The 23,376-nt window shown below is 40.9% G+C and overlaps 1 protein-coding gene across 1 annotated transcript in view; it reads right to left on the minus strand.

Annotated features, from left to right (window-relative positions):
• Nucleotides 1-23,376, minus strand: part of ano3 (anoctamin 3) — a 586,826-nt gene that overhangs the window by 26,188 nt on the left and 537,262 nt on the right. The window contains exons 22-25 of the mRNA XM_072272723.1: nt 17,704-17,849; nt 14,149-14,301; nt 3,763-3,910; nt 2,022-2,102 (exon numbers count right to left, since the gene is read on the minus strand). Coding sequence (XP_072128824.1) covers nt 2,022-2,102; nt 3,763-3,910; nt 14,149-14,301; nt 17,704-17,849 — 528 coding nt within the window. The remainder of the gene's footprint in view (nt 1-2,021; nt 2,103-3,762; nt 3,911-14,148; nt 14,302-17,703; nt 17,850-23,376) is intronic.

A 23,376-nucleotide genomic window follows, 5' to 3' on the forward strand; every position in this document is an offset into this window, starting at 1 on the left:
CATTGGAGGCAGTCTAAAGGAAATTCACCAGACTAGGCTGTTTTCTATTTGCCTCAGAGTTAAGAAGAACGTAGGGTCACCTTATTCTAGTATATCAGTGAGGAGACTTCGCAGGGTAGATGTTGAGATGAGGAGTAACTTCTTAAGCTAGAGAGTGGTGAATCTATGGAATTCATTGGCACAGACTGCTGTGGAGATCAAGTCATTAGGTTTATTTAAAGTGGATGTAGATAGGTTATTGATTCGTAAAGACATTAAATGTTTCAGGAAGAGGCAAGAGAATGGGTTGAGAGGGAGAATAAGTCAGGCAGGATGGAATGGCAGAGAAGACTCAATGGGCCAAATGGTCTATTTTTGCTCCTATGTCTTATGGTCTGATATTGAAATGCTTTCATGAGCGTGTGAGCAACAAACAATGGGAGATAGCTTCAAAATAAAGAACAGGTCATTCAACACTGAGGTGAGTAGAAATTTCTTTTGTCAGAGGGTAAAGAATCTTCGTAATTTTCTACACCTGAGGGTAATGAAGATAAGATAAATCAGATAAATTTAATGTGGAGACAGATAAATATTTGAATGAATGAAATTAAGGGTACCAGGCAACTGGTACAAAAGGGCTGATATTGGAAGACTGCTTCGCCAAGCACCTATGCCTCAGCCTCCAGAAGAAGCAGGATCTCCCAGTAGCCACCCATTTTAATCTACTTCCCATTCCTATTCCAGCATGTTAGTCCATGGCCTCCTCTACTGCTGTAATGAGGCCACGTTCAGGTTGGAGAAGCAACACATTATATTCTGTCTGGGCAGCCTCCAACCTGATGGCATAAACATCAATTTCTCAAACTTCTGGTAATGCCTCCCCCCACCCCCCCCCCCATCGCTCCTTCACTATTCCCAATTCCCATTTCCCTCTCTCACTTTATCTCCTTGCCTGCCTATCACCACCCTCTGGTGCTCCTACCCTTTCCCTTTCTTCCTTGGTCTTCTGTCCTCTCCTATCAGATTCTCTGTCCTCCAGCCTAAAATGTCAACTGGTCCCAGCCCAAAATGTCAACTGTTTACTTTTTTCCATAGATGCTGCCTGGTCTGCTGAGTTCCTCCAACATTGTATATGTGTTGTTAGAAGTTGAGACCAGCATCGGTCAGCCATAATTATATTGAATAGTAGGGCAGAACTGAGGGGCTGAGCTACCTACTCCTGTTCCTATTTTCTAGTGCTTTTGTGAATACGAAAAAGATTAATTAAAACTTTGGTAATATGTAGCTCTCTGGCTACCTATAACAGTTTTGTATGGATCTTGTTTATACAAGGCCAGGGATCATGCTCAGACCAGCTAGTGCTATATTGAATAAATTCAGATTTGGATTTATTTATTACATGTACAGCGAAACATACAGTGAACTGCGTCATTTGCGTAATAACCTCAGTATATGCTGGGGACAGCCCCAAGTATAGCCACGCATTCTGGTGTCAAAACAGCTTGTCCAAAATATTTGGTAGAACATGGAATATAAGAAAATATGCTTCAGGACCTACACCTAATCTATTCCAAAACAGGTCCTGCAGTAAAAGAGGAGGGATGAGGGAGAATAGTGGGATGAAGGCTGGGATGAGGGAGAGTAGTTCAGGAAATACCATAACAGGCTCGTCAGTTTGTTTCTTTCCCTATTTCCTCTTTTGCAGAGACATCAGTTAGCTTTGAGAAGGTTGTATTGAACAAAGTCAAAGTCTGTCCCGAGCCTTGTGGCCCATCAGGCCGGTGCTTATGCCGGTTTCTGTGGCTGAGAGTGACTGAGAGTACGAGACTCCCCTCCAGATAGGACGCCAGTCCTATCACGAGGTTAACCCCCAGGCGGTACCCATTTTCAGCTGGAGCAGTGTGTGGTTAAGTGCTCAAGGTGCTTGGCCGAGACTTGAACCCACGACCTTCAGACCGTGAGTCCAACGTCTTAACCACTTGGCCACACTTGTATTGAAAAAAAGGGAAGAAAAAATACATCATTCTAACCATAATACTCACCTGCAGAAGCCTTTTTCATGTGTCCCAAAGTCACTTTTATTGAAATAGGATAAGCTGCTATTTACATAGCCCGTCAAACATCTGTAAGAACATTAAACAAGTCACTTTTCTGTGAATAATAATAATTAAGTTGTAAACTACTCTGCACATTTTCAAAATTGGATGGTTTAAGTCCCAAAAGGATGAGCTCACTTTCCACTGAACTTCCTAAGCAGATTGATAAACAGGAATTTGTACAAATCCTTTTGAGAATATGGCTCTAGAAATATTTATACTTATATTAAGTTACTATTTTATACCAACACATGTTCACCTAATCCAAGTCTTTTCATTTCCAGTGAAATGGAATAGGCCTCTTCAGCCATAAAACAAATGCTGATGATTCAACCTTTACTCTGGGCCATGACGGATTTGTCAAGCCTTTTTATAATCCTTTAATTTGTGTCTTGCTAACATTACTGCAAGTACAAATTTAAGGAGGCTTCTGTTTAGTGTACAGAGTGAGAATTATGTTATTGTCATCCTGAATTCAGAAGATTGTTGAACAAAAACAAATTTTTAATGATTCCTTTACTTTATGCTTTACATCTTAAATTTGATAGCAGAGACAGGCGAGATGTTAAAGTCTATTACTGTTGCTTCCACACAGGGGCTGAGCAACTGTGTATCACTTGGACTATTATTTGGACCATCTCCAGAGAGTGCCTATAGTTCCAGCTTCTTAAGTGTTTGATTTAAGGTGATGAAACCATTGATGAAGTACATGCCAATAAACAGTTGATCAACCTAACTTCAAACTACCTTATGGCTCCCACTATTTTTAGAAGTGTAGTGCAATTGATGGCAAGAAAATTCAGTACAAATCACAGATCTGGAACTAGGGAATAGAATCACACGATAACTGATGCACAAAAAGAAAGCATTTTGTCCACTGAGTCCTTGTCAAAGACCCACAGGTTCCAAGAACAGTTGAGCGATGGCGGCAGTTACATTGGTATTAATGCCGCTCAGAGACAACAAGGCCAACTCAATACACCTGCCCAAGACCAGGGGACCCGATGGGTCAACACATCTACAGATGAATTGCCAATGCAATTTATTATTTTTTATCTCTTTAAGAGGTAAATGCATGATATTACTCTGTGGTCACATGAGTTAAAAGAAAATTAGTAACTAAAACATGCAGAAGTCTGTAGCACTGAAGGAAGTTGCAAATACTCCGTTAACCCAATTTAAGGCAACAATAGGATTTTAATATGTTAAAAAGGCATGTTATTTTAAAAAATCTAATCTAGAAAAGATTGAGTAAGTAAAGTGGATATAAACAAGTATTTGTTGAAATGTTGAAAGTCTAAGTTCTTAGTGAGGATCAGGTAGAGTGTGTGAACTGTTGGATCTGGTGACATATCAGCTACCTGGCTCTATCTGATTGGTTGATTTATTAAGACAATCAGAAGTATACACCAAGTTAACTAGCTGGTTAAATGCATTACAATCTGGACCATCAAAACTGTTCTTGGACCTTTGTGGAAGGAGTTCACTTGAGTCAACTGCATTTAGTGAACCAAAGATGATCTGTGCTTCTGACTGGCCTCCATACTTGCCAAGCAAACACATCCCACTGGCTAATGTCTCAAAGGAGATTATTCCCTATTTTTAAATGAGATAACCAGGACTCCTTCAAGAACACACATTATGTTTAGATATGATGGTGGGTAGAAATACAAAAAAATCGTAGTACTCTTCGTGTGTATATCCCTGGTCTGCACAAGGACCGTATTTATATGTGTAGACAAAGCGAGGGATGTAGTCCGAAGTGATGGCAATCACAAAGGCATTGGTGATCACTGCGAGCACACCGATTCCTTCCAGGATTCCATACCATATCCCTGGTAAAGAAAAACAAAGTCAGTCTTGAAAGTGAACAGAATTAAAATCTAAAAACCTGTGGACCCTGAAATGCAGAATTTTAAAACCCAAGTTAAAAAAAAGTAGCTCATAATATACTTAGAATAGCTAAACCACTTCGGATGCTCAAAGTTACAATGCACTGTGTATTTTATTATTGTACTTGAATGAATTTCTTCAAATGCTAGTGGCCCACGATAAGTTTGATATGCAAATTTTAATGCTACATGGGAGCAGCAACAGTAAAATCGAAATAGATGACAATTAGATGAGAGCTTGAGGATCAGGGATCACAGATTCAAAGGGCTGGGCAAGAGGGGCCTGTGAAGAAATTCTCATATTTATGTAGACAAATTGTATGAAACTCTGTTGTATAGATTTTAGAAACAGTTACTCATCAATCTTGAAAAGGAGATGTATAGTATTTAAGGGAAAATAATTTGCAGAACAATGGAAAAAGAGTGGGGACATACATGGAGCTGAATGAAGCTAGCACATAATTGACAGGATGAATGTCCATCTTCGCTGAACCATGGTTAAAGTGCTAATGAGGCTCTTGTGGAATATATTTCAGGGTTATTCTGTTTTATCGATAGTCATTTGATTTTTGAATGATAATGTTTCCAGTCAGAGAACAATTGTTAATCCAAACTTTTTCTGTCCCATCCATTCAGTACAATTGGATTATATTAGAGTGTTTAAAACTGACAAATTAAATTATTTTCTCCTTGTCTTTCATCAATGGTCAGTAACCATCATCTGTGATTCTATTACATAAGAAAGCTAAGAAAGCAGGCACAATCTATTTAAATGCTGGGCATATCAGTTAAGTGAGAAGTCCATTCAGTCCATAGAACCATTCAGTCCATTAGGTGAACTGCACATTACGTTTAGAATTGCAGGAGATGACTCTCACTTGCTTTCCCCCTCAGGTATAACTAATAGAATATTCCACCTTTGCAAAGTCCATCATCAGCTATTCCACACATCCAGAGTGAAAAATAGGCTATACTGTGTGTTTATTTTCACCACTGGACGGGAACGAGAGTTGTTGCATCCACACCCTGGATGATAAGGCTTTTTCTGAGAATCCTTCTGGTCCTCCAAAACCCTCTGGCACATCTTCCCTTATTTGCCTACTTCAGCTCCCCCAGCAAGCAGCAGCTCCTCCCATCTGCAGCCCATCACACCAGAGTTTGTTTGCTCTTTTGGGTGGAGGACAATTGATTTGTACAGAAGCCTGAAGAAGTCAATAAATGCTGGTTTGTTTTGCCATATGCACTACCCACGGACCTCCAACGTTTTCTGTTTTTACTTCGGATTTCCAGAATCTGAGGGATTTTGATTTCCATTTGGGCTTACACTCTTGAGTTAGAAAAATTAGGTGATCTCCTTAAAACACATAAAATTCTTAAGGGTCTTGAAAGGGTTAATGCCAGTGTTGCCCTTGCTAGGGATGCCTGGAGCTAGGGATCAACAGTCACAAAATAAAGAGTCAGCCTTTTAGAACAAATAACAGAGTAAAAAAAAATCCTTCACCTGGAGCACTGTAAATCTCAGAATCAGAAACATTATCATTGATATATGTCATGAATTTTTAAACATGAGATTCTGCAGATGCTAGAAATCTTGAGCAACACACATAAAATGCTGGGGGAACTCAGCAGGTCAGGCAGCATTAATGGTGGAAAATACAAAGTTGATATTTTGGAATATTGACTGAGTCCTGATGAAGGGTCCCAGCCTAAAACCTCAACTGTTTATTTCCCTCCATAGGTGCTGCCTGACTCGCCCAATTCCTCCAGAATGTTGTGTCCATTGTCATTAAATGTGTTGTTTTGCGGCAGAGGTAAGTAACAAATTGTTGTAAGCTAGAGAAAATAACTAAGTAAACATTGCAAGCGGAATGACGAGGGGGTGTTTATGGGTTAATGGATCATTCAGAAATATGATGGCAGAGGGGTAGAAGCTGTTTGTAAAACATTGAGTGTATGTTTTCAGGATCCCGTCTCTCCCCCGCAATGGTAGGAATGAGAAGGCATGTCCTAGATGGTGAGGGTAATAACAACGAGTTCTTTAAGGAATTCTTTACCCAAAGTGGCTGGAAAAAGCTCCATTGCTTTGTATATTCATGGTGAAATTAAGAGATTTTTGAATATTCACAAGGTATATGGTTACTTCAGGATATGTGGTTTAGATCTCTGAGGCAAAAGATCAGACAAAATCACATTGAATAGCAGAGCAGGCAAGAAGGATCAAACAATCTCTCTTGAATCTGAAATAGACTGGATTCCTGTGAAAAACCTGGTACAGTTGGTGATGATCTGAATGGCTTCTCCAAACACTGTACCATTCCTTCTCACCCATCCCAGAATCCCCAACCCGAAGAAGCTGTCCTTCCATGTTCAATTAGGAAAATATTTGCGTAGAACATAAGACACAGGAGCAGAATTAGGCCATTTGGCCCATCGAGTCTGCTCCACCATTTAATCATGGCTGATCCTTTGTTCCCCTCCTCAGCCCCTTTTCCCGGCCTTCTTCCTATCACCTTTGATGCCATGTCCATTCAAGAACCTATCAAGCTTTGCCTTAAATATACCCAACAACCTAGCCTCCACAACTGCCTGTGATAATAAATTCCACAAATTCATCACCCCCCGGCTAAAAAAATTTCTCCACATTTCTGTTTTAAATGGATGCCTCTCTATACTGAGGCTGTGCCCTCTAGTCCTAGACTCCCCTACCATGGGAAATATCCTTTCCACATCTACCTTGTCTAGGCCTTTTACCATTTGAAAGGTTTCAATGAGATCCCCCTTCGTCCCGTCTAAATTCCAGAGAGTACAGACCCAGAGCATTCAAACGTTCCTTGTATGACAATTCCTGGAATCATCCTTGTGAAATCCTTGTGATTTAAAAATAGCCATGTTGAAGCTCCTGTTATCTTTTTTGCTCTAAAGGACATTGTTATAGCAACTTAAATCACTACTTATAGATATAACATCCTAACTTGGCAATATTCCATGAATGTTCACTGCCCATTCTCTTGAGTTTTAATATTCTACAATGTGATATCATGTTTCTCATTATGGCCTAATCACATACAACGTCAGTTTGTTACTTATTTTGTTCTGGGTCTAAATTTTGTCTTTTTGTGAGGAATACTGTAATCAAAGATACTAAGAAACGTATATAGGCTGTAATCCATCAGCACTCATTCTTTCAGTGAGCCAGGGCATCAAACTCCTGGGTCCTTCTTTATACCCTTCAGCATTTTTCTGTTCCAATATTGCCATCCATTCAATAATTCCTTTCTAAAGTATATTAAAAATTAAAACCTTACATTTAAATTGTGAAATTTTAATTGCTAAACTAGCAGGTTTATTAGTCTCAGGATTGATCATCTAATACAGTATTTATAGTCTGTGTAAAAATATTTAGTTCACTCAATGACTGAGTGCAAACTTAACAATAAATTCTTATAATTAGAAGTGTATTAATGGATTCCAAAGTCCTTGTGAGGTATGAGTGTCTCACCTGTTCCGTTTTAACTTGTAGCCTTCAAAACAAGAAATAAAAACCTCATAATCTGTATCTGTGATGCATATGGCTTTATGAAGTAATCACTTTGGAAATGTAGAACTATTGTTAGTTACCAGATTGAGTCAGTTCATTTCTTTAGGTTTGGAACAAATTAATCAAGTGATAGTCTCCAATAAGCTAACATTAGAGATGTTCATGTGTATGGTTCTTCTATTTCTAAGTATTTCAACAGTGCTTAAGAGAATAAGGAAACACCATTCCAAAGCAAAATAGAGCAGTTCTCTAATCCTGAACAAAGAATAGAAAATGTGGAAATATACAAAGTTCATGCAGTAGTTATGGAGAGAGGAAAATAATCAACATTCAAGTCACTGATTCCTGATACCATAAGGAAACATAGAATTGCATTGTTATGGTCATTTAAAACCATTTAAACACGTGTTCATTTCTGCTTCTTGTTGTTATGAGAAATTGTTGTTCGTGCCATCTGGTTGGAGGCTACCCAGACAGAATATGAGGTGTTGCTCATTGTGACTGCAGAGGAGGCCATGGGACTGATGTCAGAATGGAAATGGGAAGTAAAATGAAGATCCCAGGAAATCCCACCTTTTGTGGCAGATGGAGTGAAGGTGCAAGACAAAGCAATCCTGTAGTCTACGTCAGGTCTCATTAATGTAGAGGAGGCTGCACTGGGCAGCACTGGATACATGACCTTGACAAACTCACAGGTGAAGGATGGTTTGGTGCCCTGAATGGTAGTGAGGTAGGAGATGTCGGGGAAGGGGTGGTTTTTTCCTGTTTGCAGGGATAAGTGCCAGGAGGAAGATCAGTGGGGAGGGACGAGTGACAAGGGAGTCACATTGAGAGTGATTACTGTAGAAAGTGGGAAGTGGGAGGTAGGGGGAAGGAAGGATAAGTTTAGTAGTAGGATCCCATTGAAGATGGCAGATATTATGGAGAATAACGTGCTGGATGTGGTGGCACATGGGGTGGTAGTAAGGACAAAGGGAACTCTATCCTGGGAATATGGTGATGCCAGGGAAATGGAACAGATGTGAATGAGGGCAGATTCAATAGCAGAGGAAGGGGAACCCCATTCATTGAATAAAGAGGAGATTTCAGATGTTCTGGAATAGAAAGCCTCATCCTGAGAACAGATGCAGCAGAGGCAGCGGAGCTGAGAAGAGGGAACAGCATTTTTACAAGTGACAGGCTGGGAAGAGGTATAGCCAAGAGAACAGGAAGAGTTAGTAGGTTCATAAAATCAGTAGAGAGTCTGTCTCCAGAGTTGGAGATAGAGAGATTGAAGAAAGTGATAGAGGTGTCAGAGGGAGAAAAGTAAATTTGAGGGTAGAGTGGATGTTGGCGGCAAAGTTAGAGGAAGCAACACCAATGCATGACGTAGCATAGAAAGAGTTGGAGAATAACCCGCATTGGGGGTCCACTTTATCACACATCTTCGTTCCATCCAGTACTTCGAGTATCATCAGTGAGACCCAATGTAGAATGTTTCGTCGTACACTTTCACTCCAGCTGTCACAAGAGGCGGGAGGTCCCAGTGGCTAGCCAATTAATTCTATGTCCTATTCTCATTCCAACATGTCCTCTATGGTCATGATGAGGCCACCCTCAGGTTGGAAGAGCAACACCTCATAACCCCTCTGGGTAGACTCCAACCTGATGGTAAGAACACTGATTTCTCCAACTTCCAGTCATCTCTCCCTTCTCTCTTTATCAATTTGCCACTCTGGCTCCCCTCTTACCCTTTCTCTTCTCCTCACCTCCCTATTACCTGCTTCTGGTGCCCCTCCTCCATCTAGTTCTCCCACGGTCTACTCTCCTGTTCAATTAGAATCCTCCTCCTCCAGCCTTTTTGTTCTTCCACCTAGCGCCTCCCAGCTTCTCAGTTCATTACCCCTGCCCTACCCACCCACTTTCCCCCTCACCTGGTTTCACCTGTCACCAGCCATTCTTTATTTATTCTCAATTCGAGAAACAGCGCAGAATAAGCTGTTCCGCCCTTCGAGCTGCGCTGTCAGCAACCCACCGATTTAATCTGAGCCTAATCATGGGACAACTTAAAATGACCAATTAAGCTACTAACCAGTGTGTCTTTGGACTGCGGAGGAAAGTGTAGCACCCAGAAGGAACCCATGTGTTCATGGTGAGGACATATTAAGTCTTTACAGATGGCGCTGGAATTGAACTTCAAACTCCAATGCCCCAAGCTTTAATAGTGTTGCGTTAACCTCTACACTATCATGGTGCCTATTACGTACACCTTCCTCTTCCCCCACCCACTCCCCCTCACCCCAGATCCAGCTCCTTATTCTAGCTTCTTCACCTTTACTTTCCAGACCCAATGAAGGGTCTCAGCCTAGAACATTAACTGTTTCTTCCTCTCCATAAATGCTGCCTGACCTGTTGAGTTCCGACAGCATTTTGTATGTGTTGCTCTGCATTCCCAGCATCTGCGGAATCTCATTTCTACATCAACCTGTTCGACTATCAGTCTCCTCCACTGCCAGGGTGAGTCTAAATGCATCTAGTGGAAGAGTACCTCACATTCTGCCTGGATAATCAACAACCTGAAGGCATGAACACTGGATTCTCCAGTTTCAGGTATCCTGCTCCCTCTGCATTCTGTTTCTCTCTCCTGCTATCTGCCCGGTTGCTTTCACACCCTCACACCTCCCAAGCCTCCCTATTACCCTCTTTTCCCCTCATCCACTCTCTCCAACTGTCCATCACTCACACATGGTGTCCCCCTTCTCCTACTGTTCCCATTTGGCTACCTCACTTCCATTATTGGTTCAATGCTGTATTTTCCTTTCCCATTGGATTTCCATCATCTGCAGCTCTTTATTGCCTCCACTTACCACCTGCCAGCCTCTGTGCCTTTTCCACAATTTCTTCCCCCATTTGCCTACACCCCTCCTCATTTAGATCCACCTAATGCTTGCTGGCTTTTGCTCCACCGTTTCCTCCCATCTCTATAGACTGACCATCTCCCATCTTTCAGTCCAAATGAAACGTCATGACCTGAACTGCCCATTTCTCTCCACAGAAGTTGTCTGAACAACTGAGATTCTCCAGCAGACTTTGTACTCCATGACAAAAACGTAGCTGGTTTCTGCAATATCGACACAAAAGCTCACAAAAATTCTCTTAACTACAGATTTCAGTGAAACCCATAAAATAGATGCAGGATGACACCTCACCGGACTGGGAGTCTCAAACTGGAAGTGCAGATTTAAATAAGAATCCAGTCATTCAGTTTTGAGAGGTGGTGAAATTTCTTTAGGGTTGTAAGGGTCTCAGTCACAGAGGATACAGAGAGATTGACAGTCTTTTGGATACTGAAAGATTCAAGGTCCAGGGGTTGGTTGAGTAGGAATGAAGGACCAAACAGCCCCCACTGTCTCAGTTAGAAAGCTCTTTTAACTGGACTTTCCACTAATCTGTCTTTAAATATACAAGGGTGGGAGAATCTTTGAGGAATTTCTTAATGTAGGTATTCAAATCTGAATAATGACAAAGTACTATTGATAAGACTTATCAAGGGCACATAAATTTGCTGCCTCGAACATTTAAATGGCTATTTTCAAAGCTTTAGTTAATCTCAGAATCAAGTTTAATATCACAGCATCCTCATGAAATTTGAAGTTTCATAGCAGCAGTACATTATAATACATAATAATAAAAACTATAAGTTACAATTGTGTGTGTGTGTATATATATATATATATATATATAGGCACACACAAACGGTAGGTACAAAAGAAAATTGGATTAAATAAATAGTGTAAGAAGACAGGAAAAATACTGAGGTAGTGTCGATGGGTTAATTGCCCATTCAGAAATCTAATGGTGGAGGGGAAGAAGCCGTTCCTAAAATGTTGGGTGTGTATCATCAGGCTCCCTGTACCCCTCTTTGGTAGCAATACGAAGAGGTCCTGGATGATGGGGATCCTTAACATTAATATTAAAGGATGCAACCTTTTTGAGGCATCGCCTTTTGAAGGTCTCCTTGATGCTGAGATGGCTAGTGCTCATGATGGAACTGGCAGAGATTCTGTTTCTGAATCCATTTTGTAGGTGTGTGCTACACAATGGAAAATTTTAGAGATGACTCAGTGTTAGAGCTCTCTCCTGTGGTAAATAGTGGGATCTACTTATGTATAAGCAAGTATATATTGAGGTGTTATTTAATTATAAACTGGACCAGAACTAAGTGAACAAGTACATTTTGATTACAGTTGAATCATGAAAAATAGATCATTTTTACCCTAGAAGTTTCCAGCCTTGTGCTTCATAGAAGAGAATTTTAAGAGGAAGTGAAGTGGCTGATAGAAATGGAATTCTTCAAACATGGGTGCAGCATTAGATATTGCCATCATCCACCCCACAGCAGGTGTGATGGTCACTACTAGCTTGTACCTATTGCTTGTTTTAAAACTATGCATTAAATTCACATTGCAAAGCTGTTATAAGATAATTGTATCCGACTAGTGTAGGTGTTAGTGGGTCAAATATCTGTGGTAGCCAATGCAACTCATCCCATAAGTGCATCCCATTCATGTCTTGGCAAACCAATACAGCATCTAGACTTCACCCCTCAGCCTTCTATACTCTAAGGAAAACAAACCCATCCTATCCAATCTCTCCCCAGAGCTGAAAAACCTATTTTTCAGTGCAATCATATCCTTTCTAACAGTGTCACAATCAGAACTGTAAATAGTACCCCAGTTGAGAATTGAAGTGATTTATCTCTTAGATTCTAAATAATGCATACATCCTATATGCTTGCTTTACCTTCTTATCTACCTGTGTTATTGCCTTTAACGATACTCAGGCAGATGCAAAGAACACAAGAATATCTACCAAATATTGAAATCCCTACAAAGAGTGGATATGAGAGGATGTTTCCATTGGTGAGAGAGTCTAGGACTAGAGGGCACAACCTCAGAATAGAAGGATATCCCTTTAGAACAGAGATGAGAAGGAATTTCTTTAGCCAGAGGGTGGCACAACTGTGGAATTCATTACCACAGATGGCTGTGGAGGCCATGTCATTGGGTATATTTAGAACAGAGGTTGATAGGTTCTTAATTAGTAAGAGTGTCAAAAGTTACAGGGAGAAAATGTTGACATTTGCTATTTGGTCCGTTGAGTTTGCTCCACCATTTGATCATAACTGATTTATTTTCCATCTCAACCCCATTCTCTTGAAAGCAAGAGAATGGAACTGAGAGGGAAAATAAATCAGCCATGATCTGCTCCTATGTCTTACACTCTCATGGAAAATAGGAACAAGCAGGCCACCAGGCCAATCAAGCTTGCTCCACCATTCATTATGAACATGGCTTATTTATGTTGACCACAGATCTTCTTATGTACACAATCCATATAATCCTCAATTTCTTGAACTTCCAAATTCACACATAATCCTGCTGTTCATCAATCATTCCTAGGTACTACCATTCATTGTGTTTTTCCTGGCCTTATTAGTTCATTTCATTAACTTCCGGCGTTAAATCATCGGTATACACATCACTGATGATCTCACTAGACTGTACACATCAGCTTTGTGGCAAAAAAAGCACAACAGCGTATCTCCCACCTCAGGTGACTGAAAAAGTACAGCATGGGTCCCCAAATCCTCAAGACCTTCTACAGGGGCACCACTGAGAGCATACAGACAGGCTGTAGCACTTCCAGGTATGGGAACTGCACCAACCTTGATCGCTGGGCTCTGCAGAGAGTGTTACAGACAGCCCAGCATATCTGTGGATGTGAACTTCCCTCCATTGAGGACATTTATAGCAGAAGGTGCAGAAAGAAGGCCTGGAAGATCATCGGGGACACCAATCACCCCAACTCCATCTGTCTGGCAAGTGGTACTGCGGCATCAAAGCCATGATCAACATGCTATGGGACAGCTCCTTTCTACAGGCTATTAGACTTATAAATTCACACGTCTGTACATTGTGACGGAGTCATAACACGAAGATTTTTAGTTCCTCACACTGTGGGATGGATGCAAGATTTAAATAAATTCAAATACATCCTTGACTTCCATCCCCACCATTAGCAGCTAGGTTCCAGTTGTTCTGGAATTCCTTCTCCAAACCTTACTCTTACCCTTTCTCCTTTCCATAGAGAAAATCCTACCTTCACTGAGCTAATGGAGGTTTATACTAATATCATTTTATTTGGCACAGAAGTCAATTTTAACCTCTCAAACAAGAGAAATAATCATAATTGACACAAATTTGGACAAAAATTAGAGAAAATCTGCAGATATTGGAAATCCAAGCAACACACACAGCAGGCCAGGCAGGGTCTGTGGAAAAGAAGGCTATGGAAGAAAGAAAAGGGGGAGGAGCACAAGAGGGATGCAATGGGCAGGCTAGGTGATAAGGTGAGATAGGGAAAAGGGGATGGGAAATGGCGAGGGGGGGGAGGGGCATTACCAGAAGTTCAATAAATTGATGTTCATGCCATCAGGTTGGAGGCTACCCAGATGGATAATGCAGTTTGACCAGAGGGGAAAGTTCATGCTCAGTACAGTCACTTTAAGTATTCGGCTGGCAGTGACCAGGTTGGGTCAATGTTCTAACAAGCAACTCATCTTTACATTGGGAATGGCAGCAAATGCCCTGGTCTATATTACCTATATCTGTCGCTCTGGCAGGTAACGGCCGTCTCCACTGTGTGACGAATTTGTAGGCATCCAGTCTTATTTCAATGATATTGTTTAGGAGAGCGAGGAGAGGAGCCAGTGGGAAGGCAGCAACAAATATGGTTGTGAAGCCAAACTGTAAGACTAGATTGAAATGAGAGCCATAATTATGACTGCTTGAAAACATACAGATTGATTCATTTACCCAAATGAAACTGATAACGTAAATTTGAATTATTAACACAGACCTTAGCAAATCAAACATTTGATTTAACTTTTTTTTTCATTCTGCAACAGAGGATAAGACTTAAGGAATAATACTCTGTCACAATATTATTTAATAAAACATGTAACGTGCTAGACACAATGGGCAACTCTCTTTTCTCCTACAATCCTCGGTTCAAGCCTCACTCCAGGGAGTTCGGTGATTATTGCAGGCTGACACTTTGATGCAGGGTTTGCAAAGGGCTGCACTGTCAGTGCTAATAACTCTCAGATGAGCTGCCTAGTTTCACACGGGTATAAAAATCTCTCATGGTGGCATTCCACATTCTTCTGCCAATGCTTATCAGTCGACCTACATGTGCAATGTCTGTGAGTCTGGACCAAGAACTGAAGGCCGGAGCCTGTCCTGGGGTTGGAGTGATGTTAGGTGGGTGCGAGGGAACAAAGGGGCTTGTTTTGCTGTTGTTGTGTTGCTACTTTTCTTGCTTGTGTTGAACATTGTGGGCAAGCTGTGTTGGTGCTGCAATACGTGGTTACATCTAGGGGCTGCTCCCAGCACATTCTTAGGTTGTGTCAGCTGTTAATGCACATGGCGCATTTCACTGTATGTTTCGATGTTTGTTGTTGTTCAGTTGTTAAGTCGAGTCTGACTCTTCATGACCTCATGGACTCCGCACACCAAGCCTTCTTGTGGGAAACTGCCTGTCTAAGATCGCCCAAGGTCAGACACATTGCCCGAATAATTTTATCTATCCATCGTAGCCTCTGTCGTCCTTCCCTTCATTTACCTTCTAATATGAGAGTCTTCTCCAAGGAATCTTGTCTTCTCATGACGTAGCCAAGATATCTGAGCTCTTGTCTCATAATCAAGTCTCCTAGTGAGCAGTCTGGCTGATTTCTTCAAGTATTGACTTGTTGGATCTTCTTTCTGCCCAACGAACTCAACGAAACATTTTCCTCCAGCATCCAAGTTCCAAGTTCAAGGGCGTTGATTCTTTTGTATTCAGCCTCTCTAATAGTCCAGCTCTCAGAGCCATACATCACCACTGGAAATACCATAGACTTGACTGTACGGATCTTCGTAGTCAATGTTATGTGTCTGCTCTTCAGTATTTTATCTAAATTTCCCACTGCTGTCCTTCCCAGGAGTGAGTGCCATTTAATGTTATGGCTGCAGTTACCATCCATAGAAATCTTTGAACCGAGAAAGACAAACTCCATCACTGCTTCCATTTCCATTCCATTTATTACCACGGAGTTAATAGGGGTGGTCGATATAATCTTGGTTTTATGTTTCGATGTACATGTGATAAATAAATGAGTCTGAATCTGAATCACGAAATTAGAGGGTTTGCTCAGGTCTTGTTTCATTGTTTGTGGAAGTGAGCTATGCACAAATGGGCTGTCTTGTTTCTTATCTTATATCAGTGACTAAATATCATTGCGCGTGAAACACTCGGGGATACCAGATATTGTGAAGTGCATCCTTAGGGTTTTAAAATCTGACTTGGCTTGAAGAAAGCACTAAATTAGACAATGCAGGATTGAAGATCAAGTACCTGAAATTAAGTAGGTGTATCCTTTGTGAAAGTACTTACTGTAATTTTAGTGTGATTCTAACTAAAACTCTTACATTCAAACATCTCTTAGGACTCTAAAAAAAAGCTGCATCTATAGCTTTACCTGGGGCGCCCAGATGAAGTTTATTCTCTCAGATCTGGGATTCCAACCAGTCTGAAGTCTGAAACTCACAGTAAGAGTTTGTTTCAAACCTATTCTGGAGAGCTGCTTAAATAATTTATTTCATTTAATACAGGGAAATTATTTTTTCAAATTAAACGAACATTACTCTCTTAGACAAGTTACTTACTTTGCTTTAGGCATGATTTTTCAATTGGCAATCGTTTAAGTAAGGAATAATTTGCTTCTTACACTTGATTCCTCATTCCATTATTTTTGGCAATGATAATCTTATTTCCTATGATAGGTTAATGTCTATTAATGGCAGAGCAGAAGGAATATCATATAATGGTGTTCAACAAATTCACTTGAATTTTAGTAAACATAAAATACAAACCTTGACGTTTATTTGTATAGTCCTATTTCTCCTCTGTTGTCTAGGGTCTGTGATTAGCTCAAAGGCAGCAGGAAGTAAAGAGTGTTGTTTTGAGACTGGAAAATCTGTAATTCCATGCTTAACTCTAGATCTGAACAAATAGCAAGGCCTGACTATCAATTTGTATCCCGACTTAAGAAGGGAAAGAAATGTAAACCTCTAATTAGAAATTTTCTGATGCCAGGAAAAGAAAGAAATGTTGGGAATTTGGGGAAAAAGATGTGTTTGTGTGAGAGAGGGTGAGAGAGGGAGAGAGAGGGTGATTGTAAGAGTGAGTGAGAAAGAGAGTGAGAGGGAGCATGAGAGAGAGTGAGAGAAAAGGGTGAATGAGAACGAGAGGGTGAAAGAGTGAGAGTATGAATGTGAGAGAGAGAGAGAGAGAATGAGAGTGAGAAAGAGTAGGAGTGAAAGAGTGAATGAATAAGTTAGAATGAGAAAGTGCGAGAGAGAGAGTGAGTAAGAGGTAGGGAGTGTGAGGGGGAGAGAGAGTGAGAGAGAGAGCAAAGACTTAGGTCCTTGTGGCAACAGGCAAGTGTCTTGAATAGAAATTGAAAATATAAATATATAACTCACCCCAGAGAAATGAAAGCCTTATGCATGAGTTGCTGAATAATATGAAGCTTGATATATTTAAATATTCTCTAAAGATTTGCTATATTCCAATTACACTAAAAAGGAGGAAAATGCTACATACTTGCAGCAAATACTTAGGTCAAATATCTTCGTACTGCTGAGGAAAACAGGTTTCCTCAGCAGGGTGAGGAAATTTGACCTAAGCTTTTGTTGATCTTGATATTTTTTAACATTAGTTTTAAATTTCAACGTTATTTATTTCATTCAATTAAATTGTCAAAGCGTTTCCTTTTTCCAGTCTTACAAAAGTGACTAAGGTTTTGATGAAATGTGTTTAATAAACCCAGCTGAAAATTGGATAATATGCCACACAGGTGAATTTTATTAATATGCTATTAACGAGGAATACAAATACAGTAGTTGGTAAGTTCCACTAATTATTGTCATACCATGAAACACATTCTGGAAAAAAAATCTGTTGTAGTACTTACTGGTTTGCTCAGTTTCTGAGCTGTACTGTTTTATGTTCTATGACAGTGTTAAATAATTGCCCATCAAAATGCTCACATTAATTATTCAAATACATGAGCCTTTTTATCCAATAACATTACAAATGTTGGTCTGGTACTTACCCATTTCTAGATATTCATCTATCAGTCCATGGATATTCATAGGCTGCAGATTCCAATCCTGCTCCCACTGAGGTAGGTAATTGTCATTCTTCTCACTCTGACTGGCTTTCTTCACCTTCCTTCGTGACCACCAATTCTGTAACAGTCTATATCAATCCAGACGTTATTTTCCACTGAGCACCAACAATGTAATAAGTTAATACCTGACAGTAATGTCTTTAATTTGTGCTCTGTCTCTCTCATGCACACACACATAACTTATTTGCGAATGCACATTAGAACTGGATGTATGAAGATTCTTTTGATTGCCACCATCAGGGAGGACAAACACTCAATGTTTTCAGATCTGCTTCTTCCCCTTCACCATCGGATTTCTGAATGGACAATGTACCAACCCATGAATACTACTTCAATATTACTTTTGCTCTCTTTTTGCACTACTTGTTTAATTTAATTTATCCTGCTGTAATTTATAGTTCCCTTTATGTATTGCACTGTACTGCTGCCTGCCATAGAACAATAAATTTCACAATATATGCCACTAACATTAAACCTGATTGAGATCCTGAAAACAGATCAGAATATGCATATTGTGCCCAAAACTTGATATGCATATTGCAAATTAAAAATGATTTTCAACAACTTTGAAAATGGTAAGCAACTCAAATCTGTGGGTTCATTGCTTTTCTCTTTCCAGATATGAAACACATTTACAATCACAGTGTAACCTGGACTGTTAGCAAGGCAAGTCTGAATTGCTTGAATGCTGGCTCTTTTTGCACTTTGCTAACTGGAATCAAAGCAACGGATTGTTTAACTTTCCTTGCCACAAGGTGGTAGGCTGTGCAAATAAAAAAGACCTAGAAATTACTTCTCCAGTGAAAGTAGTGTCTGCAAAATGCAAATGCTCAGCAATGCACATCACTCTTCATGACGAATTCCTGCCAGTGCTTCCTTGCACTTGATATACGAGGGGTGATTGATAAGTTCGTGGCCTAAGGTAAAAGGAGTCAATTTTGGAAAACCTAGCACATTTACTTTTTCTACATTTACACACTTAGTCCAGCTGTCGTGGAGCATACGGATCTCTTCTTTGTAGAAGATGGCGTCTTGGACCTCCAGAAGCGGTCCACAGCAGAGGTTATTGATAAGTTCGTGGCCTAAAGTAGAAGGATATTAATTATTAACTTCAAACTTTCTGCATTTTCACTCAAGGAGTTGAACTGCATGTGCATGTAACGAGAGCTGAATAACTCATCTCCTTCTACCTTCGGCCACGAACGTATCAATCACCCCTGCTGTGGACCACCTGGAGGTCCAAGACGCTCTCATTACATGCATGTGCAGTTCAACTCTTTGAGCGATAATGCAGAAAGTTTGAAGTTAATAACTCATCTCCGGCTGTCTTACGCCACGAACTTATCAATCACCCCTGCTGTGGACCACTTCTACAAAGAAGGGAACCGTGGGACTATGTCGAAAAATAAATGTGCTAGGTTTTCTAAAATTGATTGCTTCTGCCTTAGGCCATGAACTTATTAATCACCCCTCGTAGTTTTGTACACCTCACTATATGTGGATAACATAAGTACAGAACTTGATGAAGACCATAAGACATAGATGCAGAATTCGGCTATTCAGCCCCTTGAGTCTGCTCTGTCATTCCATCATGTTTGATTTATTTTCCCTGTCAACCCCAAGTTCCTGACTTCTTCACATAACCTTTGACACCCTTATTAGTCAAGAACCTTTCAAACTTTATTTTAAATACATGCAGTGAATTGTGCTCCACAGCATCTGTGCAATGAATTCTAGATTCACCATCTTCTGGCTAAAGAAATTCCGTCTCATCTATGTCCTAAAGGGATGTCCCTCTAAATTGAGGCTGTGCCCTTTGGTCCTAGACTTATCCATTGTAAGAAACATCCTCTCCACATCCACTCTACCTACACCTTTCAATATTCGCTAAGTTTCAACGAGATTCCCTCACCCTCATTCTGCTAAGCTGCAGAAAGTACAGGCCCAGGAGGATGTGTACATAAAGCACAGGCCCAGGAGGATGTGTACATAAAGCACAGGCCCAGGAGGATGTGTATGAGAAGTACAGACCCAGGAGGATGTGTACGTAAAGTACAGGCCCAGGAGGATGTGTACGTAAAGTACAGGCCCAGGAGGATGTGTACGTAAAGTACAGGCCCAGGAGGATGAGTACATAAGGTACAGGCCCAGGAGGATGTGTACGTAAAGTACAGGCCCAGGAGGATGTGTACGTAAAGTACAGGCCCAGGAGGATGAGTACGTAAAGTACAGGCCCAGGAGGATGTGTAATTAAAAGGAATGAAGAAAACAGGAAAATAGATAATGCTGGAGCTGTGAAACATAGAACACAGAGCTGCTGGAAACACGAAACAAAAAAAAAACCTGTTGGAAACATTCAGCAGGTCTGTTAGCATCTGTAGAGAGATGACAGCAACAATGCCCCAATCAAAGACAGCTGGCCCCACTCGGAAAGGTCATCCAATCAAAATGTCCCTGTCCCCTCCTCCAGAAACCAATCATTCCCAGCAACCCCAGCTCTTATGTCAGAATTGCCCAGATCAGTTTCTCTGCCTGGGTCGTTGAGTGTTTCCAGCATTTTGTTTTTGTATCAGGTATCTGGCACTTGTAGTTTTTCCCCCCACTTCTTGCTGTTCTGATGCAACTCAGCTTCTCTCTCTCTACAGGTGCTGTCTGATCTACTGGGCCTTCCCAGCATTCTCCCTTAAGTCAATTTCCTAACAGCCACCATTTCCTGAATTTTACTCTTTTCCTTTCTTTCTTCTATGTTCTCTGATTTACAAATCCTCCATAAAGAATAAAAAGCATTCACAAACATTCCCTCAACTGGCACTGGTCCAAGTCATTCATTTTCTCTTGGTCTCAATCATGCGGTATATTCCCTTCATTCTCTTTATCTGCTACCCAACTCTGCATCATAAAGGACATCTGCCTTCTAACTTTTGGGAAAAGAAAATTAATACTTTCTCTTACTTTTACATTCCAACCCCCTTGAATCACAATGCAAGCAAAAAGGATATAATGCTCTCCCGGCATATATGGTGAATAAACTCTTTTCCAGCTTCCAGACTGGTACAGGTATCAATTTTAACCAACATTTCGATGAAAAACTCTGCCATCTTCTTCAGGGATGATGCTTGGGCATGTCCAGTCTGGTTATATATATATAACAGTAGCTTTATGCCGTTGAAAAGAATTGTGTGAGGAATGTCAGGAAGAGGAGTCAGTAGAACATGTAGTTCTGAGTTGCAGGAAGTACAGGATACAGAGAGCGATGATGATAATCAGTCTAAGGGAATTCAGGGTGCAGGAATTCACATTAAAAGGGTTGCTGGGTATGGGTGAGAAAGCACAGGTCAGGGTATTTTTAGCTTTCTTAAGGGGTACAGGTTTTTTTAATAGGATATGATGAATAAGGTAGGGTACTAGGATGGCCAGAGATGGGAGGATAAAATGTAGGTTAGGGTATATATGTCTGTATGATTGGGCGAAGGAATTTGTAATATAAGTCTATTGCACACTGCAGAGCAGAAGGTGGCGGTAATGCACCATTAAGCTGGGTGCCAACCGCCATAAAACAAGAAGAAGAAGGAGAATCGCCAGACTAGACATGCCTAGGCATCATCCCTGAAGAAGATGGCAGAGTTTGTCATTGAAAAGTCAGCTATAATTGATACCCCTATCCAGCTGGAAGCCTGAGAAAAGTTTATTCCTCAAAAGTAAGCATTTCCTAGTTACTTACTGCATCTGTGTGCAATCTTTCAGTACTTTATTCATAAAGACAATCCCAAATCCACTTTTAAATAATAACCTGTGTTATCACTTTTCCTTTCAAACCAAGCAACTTCACATTTTCCCACATTATTTTCCTGTTGCTAACCTTTTGCCCACTCACTCAATCTATCTGTAAAATTTATTTGTAAACTGTATCTTCTGCACAGCTCGCCTTTTCCCCACCCCTGCACTTCCACCATCTGCAAATTTGTATACACGCGCATTTCATTCCTTCCTCTGTTGTTGACATATGTGATCCCAGAACTGATCACGCTGAAAGTCTATCCCTACTCCCTACTTCCGCCCAGTAAGGTAGTCTTGTTCAATGCAGATACAGTACACCTGACACCATGGACCTTGGACTTGCCAGGTAACCTTTTGCATGACATTTTGTTGAACACCATGGGAAAAGCCATATTATGACATCTACATATACATATGGCATTCATTTGAAGTGTTAGCTCCTGTTTCTATTTCAGCAGATACTGCATGGCCTGTTCAGTATTTCCAGTGTCCTATGTCATGAAAACTAGTGGTGTTGCAGATAGTAAAGAAAGTCTTCCAAGGCTAAATCAGATAAAAAATTGGGCAGAGCATTAGCAGCTGGAATTTAATTCCAATATGTGTGAGGTGATGTACTTTAGGAAGTGAAAAAGGGGTAGAACACGTACTGTCAACAGTAGCATGATAGGGAATGGTGGTGCACAGAGGGACATAGAGGCAACATGGATCAATACTGTAGTCAAGAAGGCATATGGTATAGTGACTTCATTAGTCAAGGCAGACAATATAGAAGTTGTATGTAATAATTACAAATTTACAAAACATTGGTTAGATGACACTGGGAGTTCCATGTACAATTCTGTCACTGCACTACAGAAAGGATGTGATTATTCTGGAGAGAATGCAGAGCTGATTCACCAGTAGATGTCCTGAATTGATGGACAGATTGAAAAAATGACTGGGGTTTCTCAGAACCTGTCTGCCAGTGGGAGAACGTGGACTGAGTTGGAAGCTGGTTTAAAGAGTGCTTGTGGCCTGTCAGGACATGTCTGCTGAGCAGGAGATTACTTGGGTTGTTAGTAACTTAGCAACGGCCAATGAGATGGAGCAAGGTGTGAGCAGAGTAGCCATTATAGCAGCAGCCATTGTTAAGTGTGGGCCAGTGTTAAATGATCAGGTTCTGGCTCAACAGGCTTCAGCGAGAACAGGAAGAGGCTAAGGTTGCTGAGTCAATTGGAATCATTCAGTTGATTGAAGAATTTAAGTATAAAATTAAAATAAGAAGTTAGAGCCAAAGGAATAACAAATGTAGGCAAGATGGTAGTTAAGGCAGTGGAATGCTCCTCCTATAAGATGTGGGATTGGATGGTATCTAACAGTCTCCCTAATGACTACATTTGCAGGAAGTACAACCAACTTCAGTTCCTGACAGACAAGGTTACGGAACTGGAGCTAGATGTACTCAAAACCATCTGGGAGGCTGAAAACCACATTGATAAGAATTTTACTGAGACATACAAGGCGCAGGCATGAAGGTGACCACCAAGAAAAGTAAGGGGCATAAGCAGTTAGTGCAGGGTTCCCCTGTGGCCATTCCTCTCAGAAACAAGTATAGCCCTTTGGATACTGAGAGTGACCTATCAGAGTACAACAGCAGTAGCCAGGCCAGTATCACTATGGTTGGCTCTGAGGACCAGGAGGGGAGGGTATTTTTGGAGGGGGAGGGACGGGCAGGAGATTCTGTGGCTGTGAAAGAGAAAGGACGGCCGGCTGGTGGCGCAATGACATCAGCGCCGGACCCGGGAGCGGAGGTTCCCGGGCTCGGAACTAGTCGGGTCC

The sequence above is a fragment of the Mobula birostris genome, chromosome 11, assembly GCF_030028105.1.
Source record: "Mobula birostris isolate sMobBir1 chromosome 11, sMobBir1.hap1, whole genome shotgun sequence".
Lineage (NCBI taxonomy): Eukaryota > Metazoa > Chordata > Chondrichthyes > Myliobatiformes > Myliobatidae > Mobula > Mobula birostris.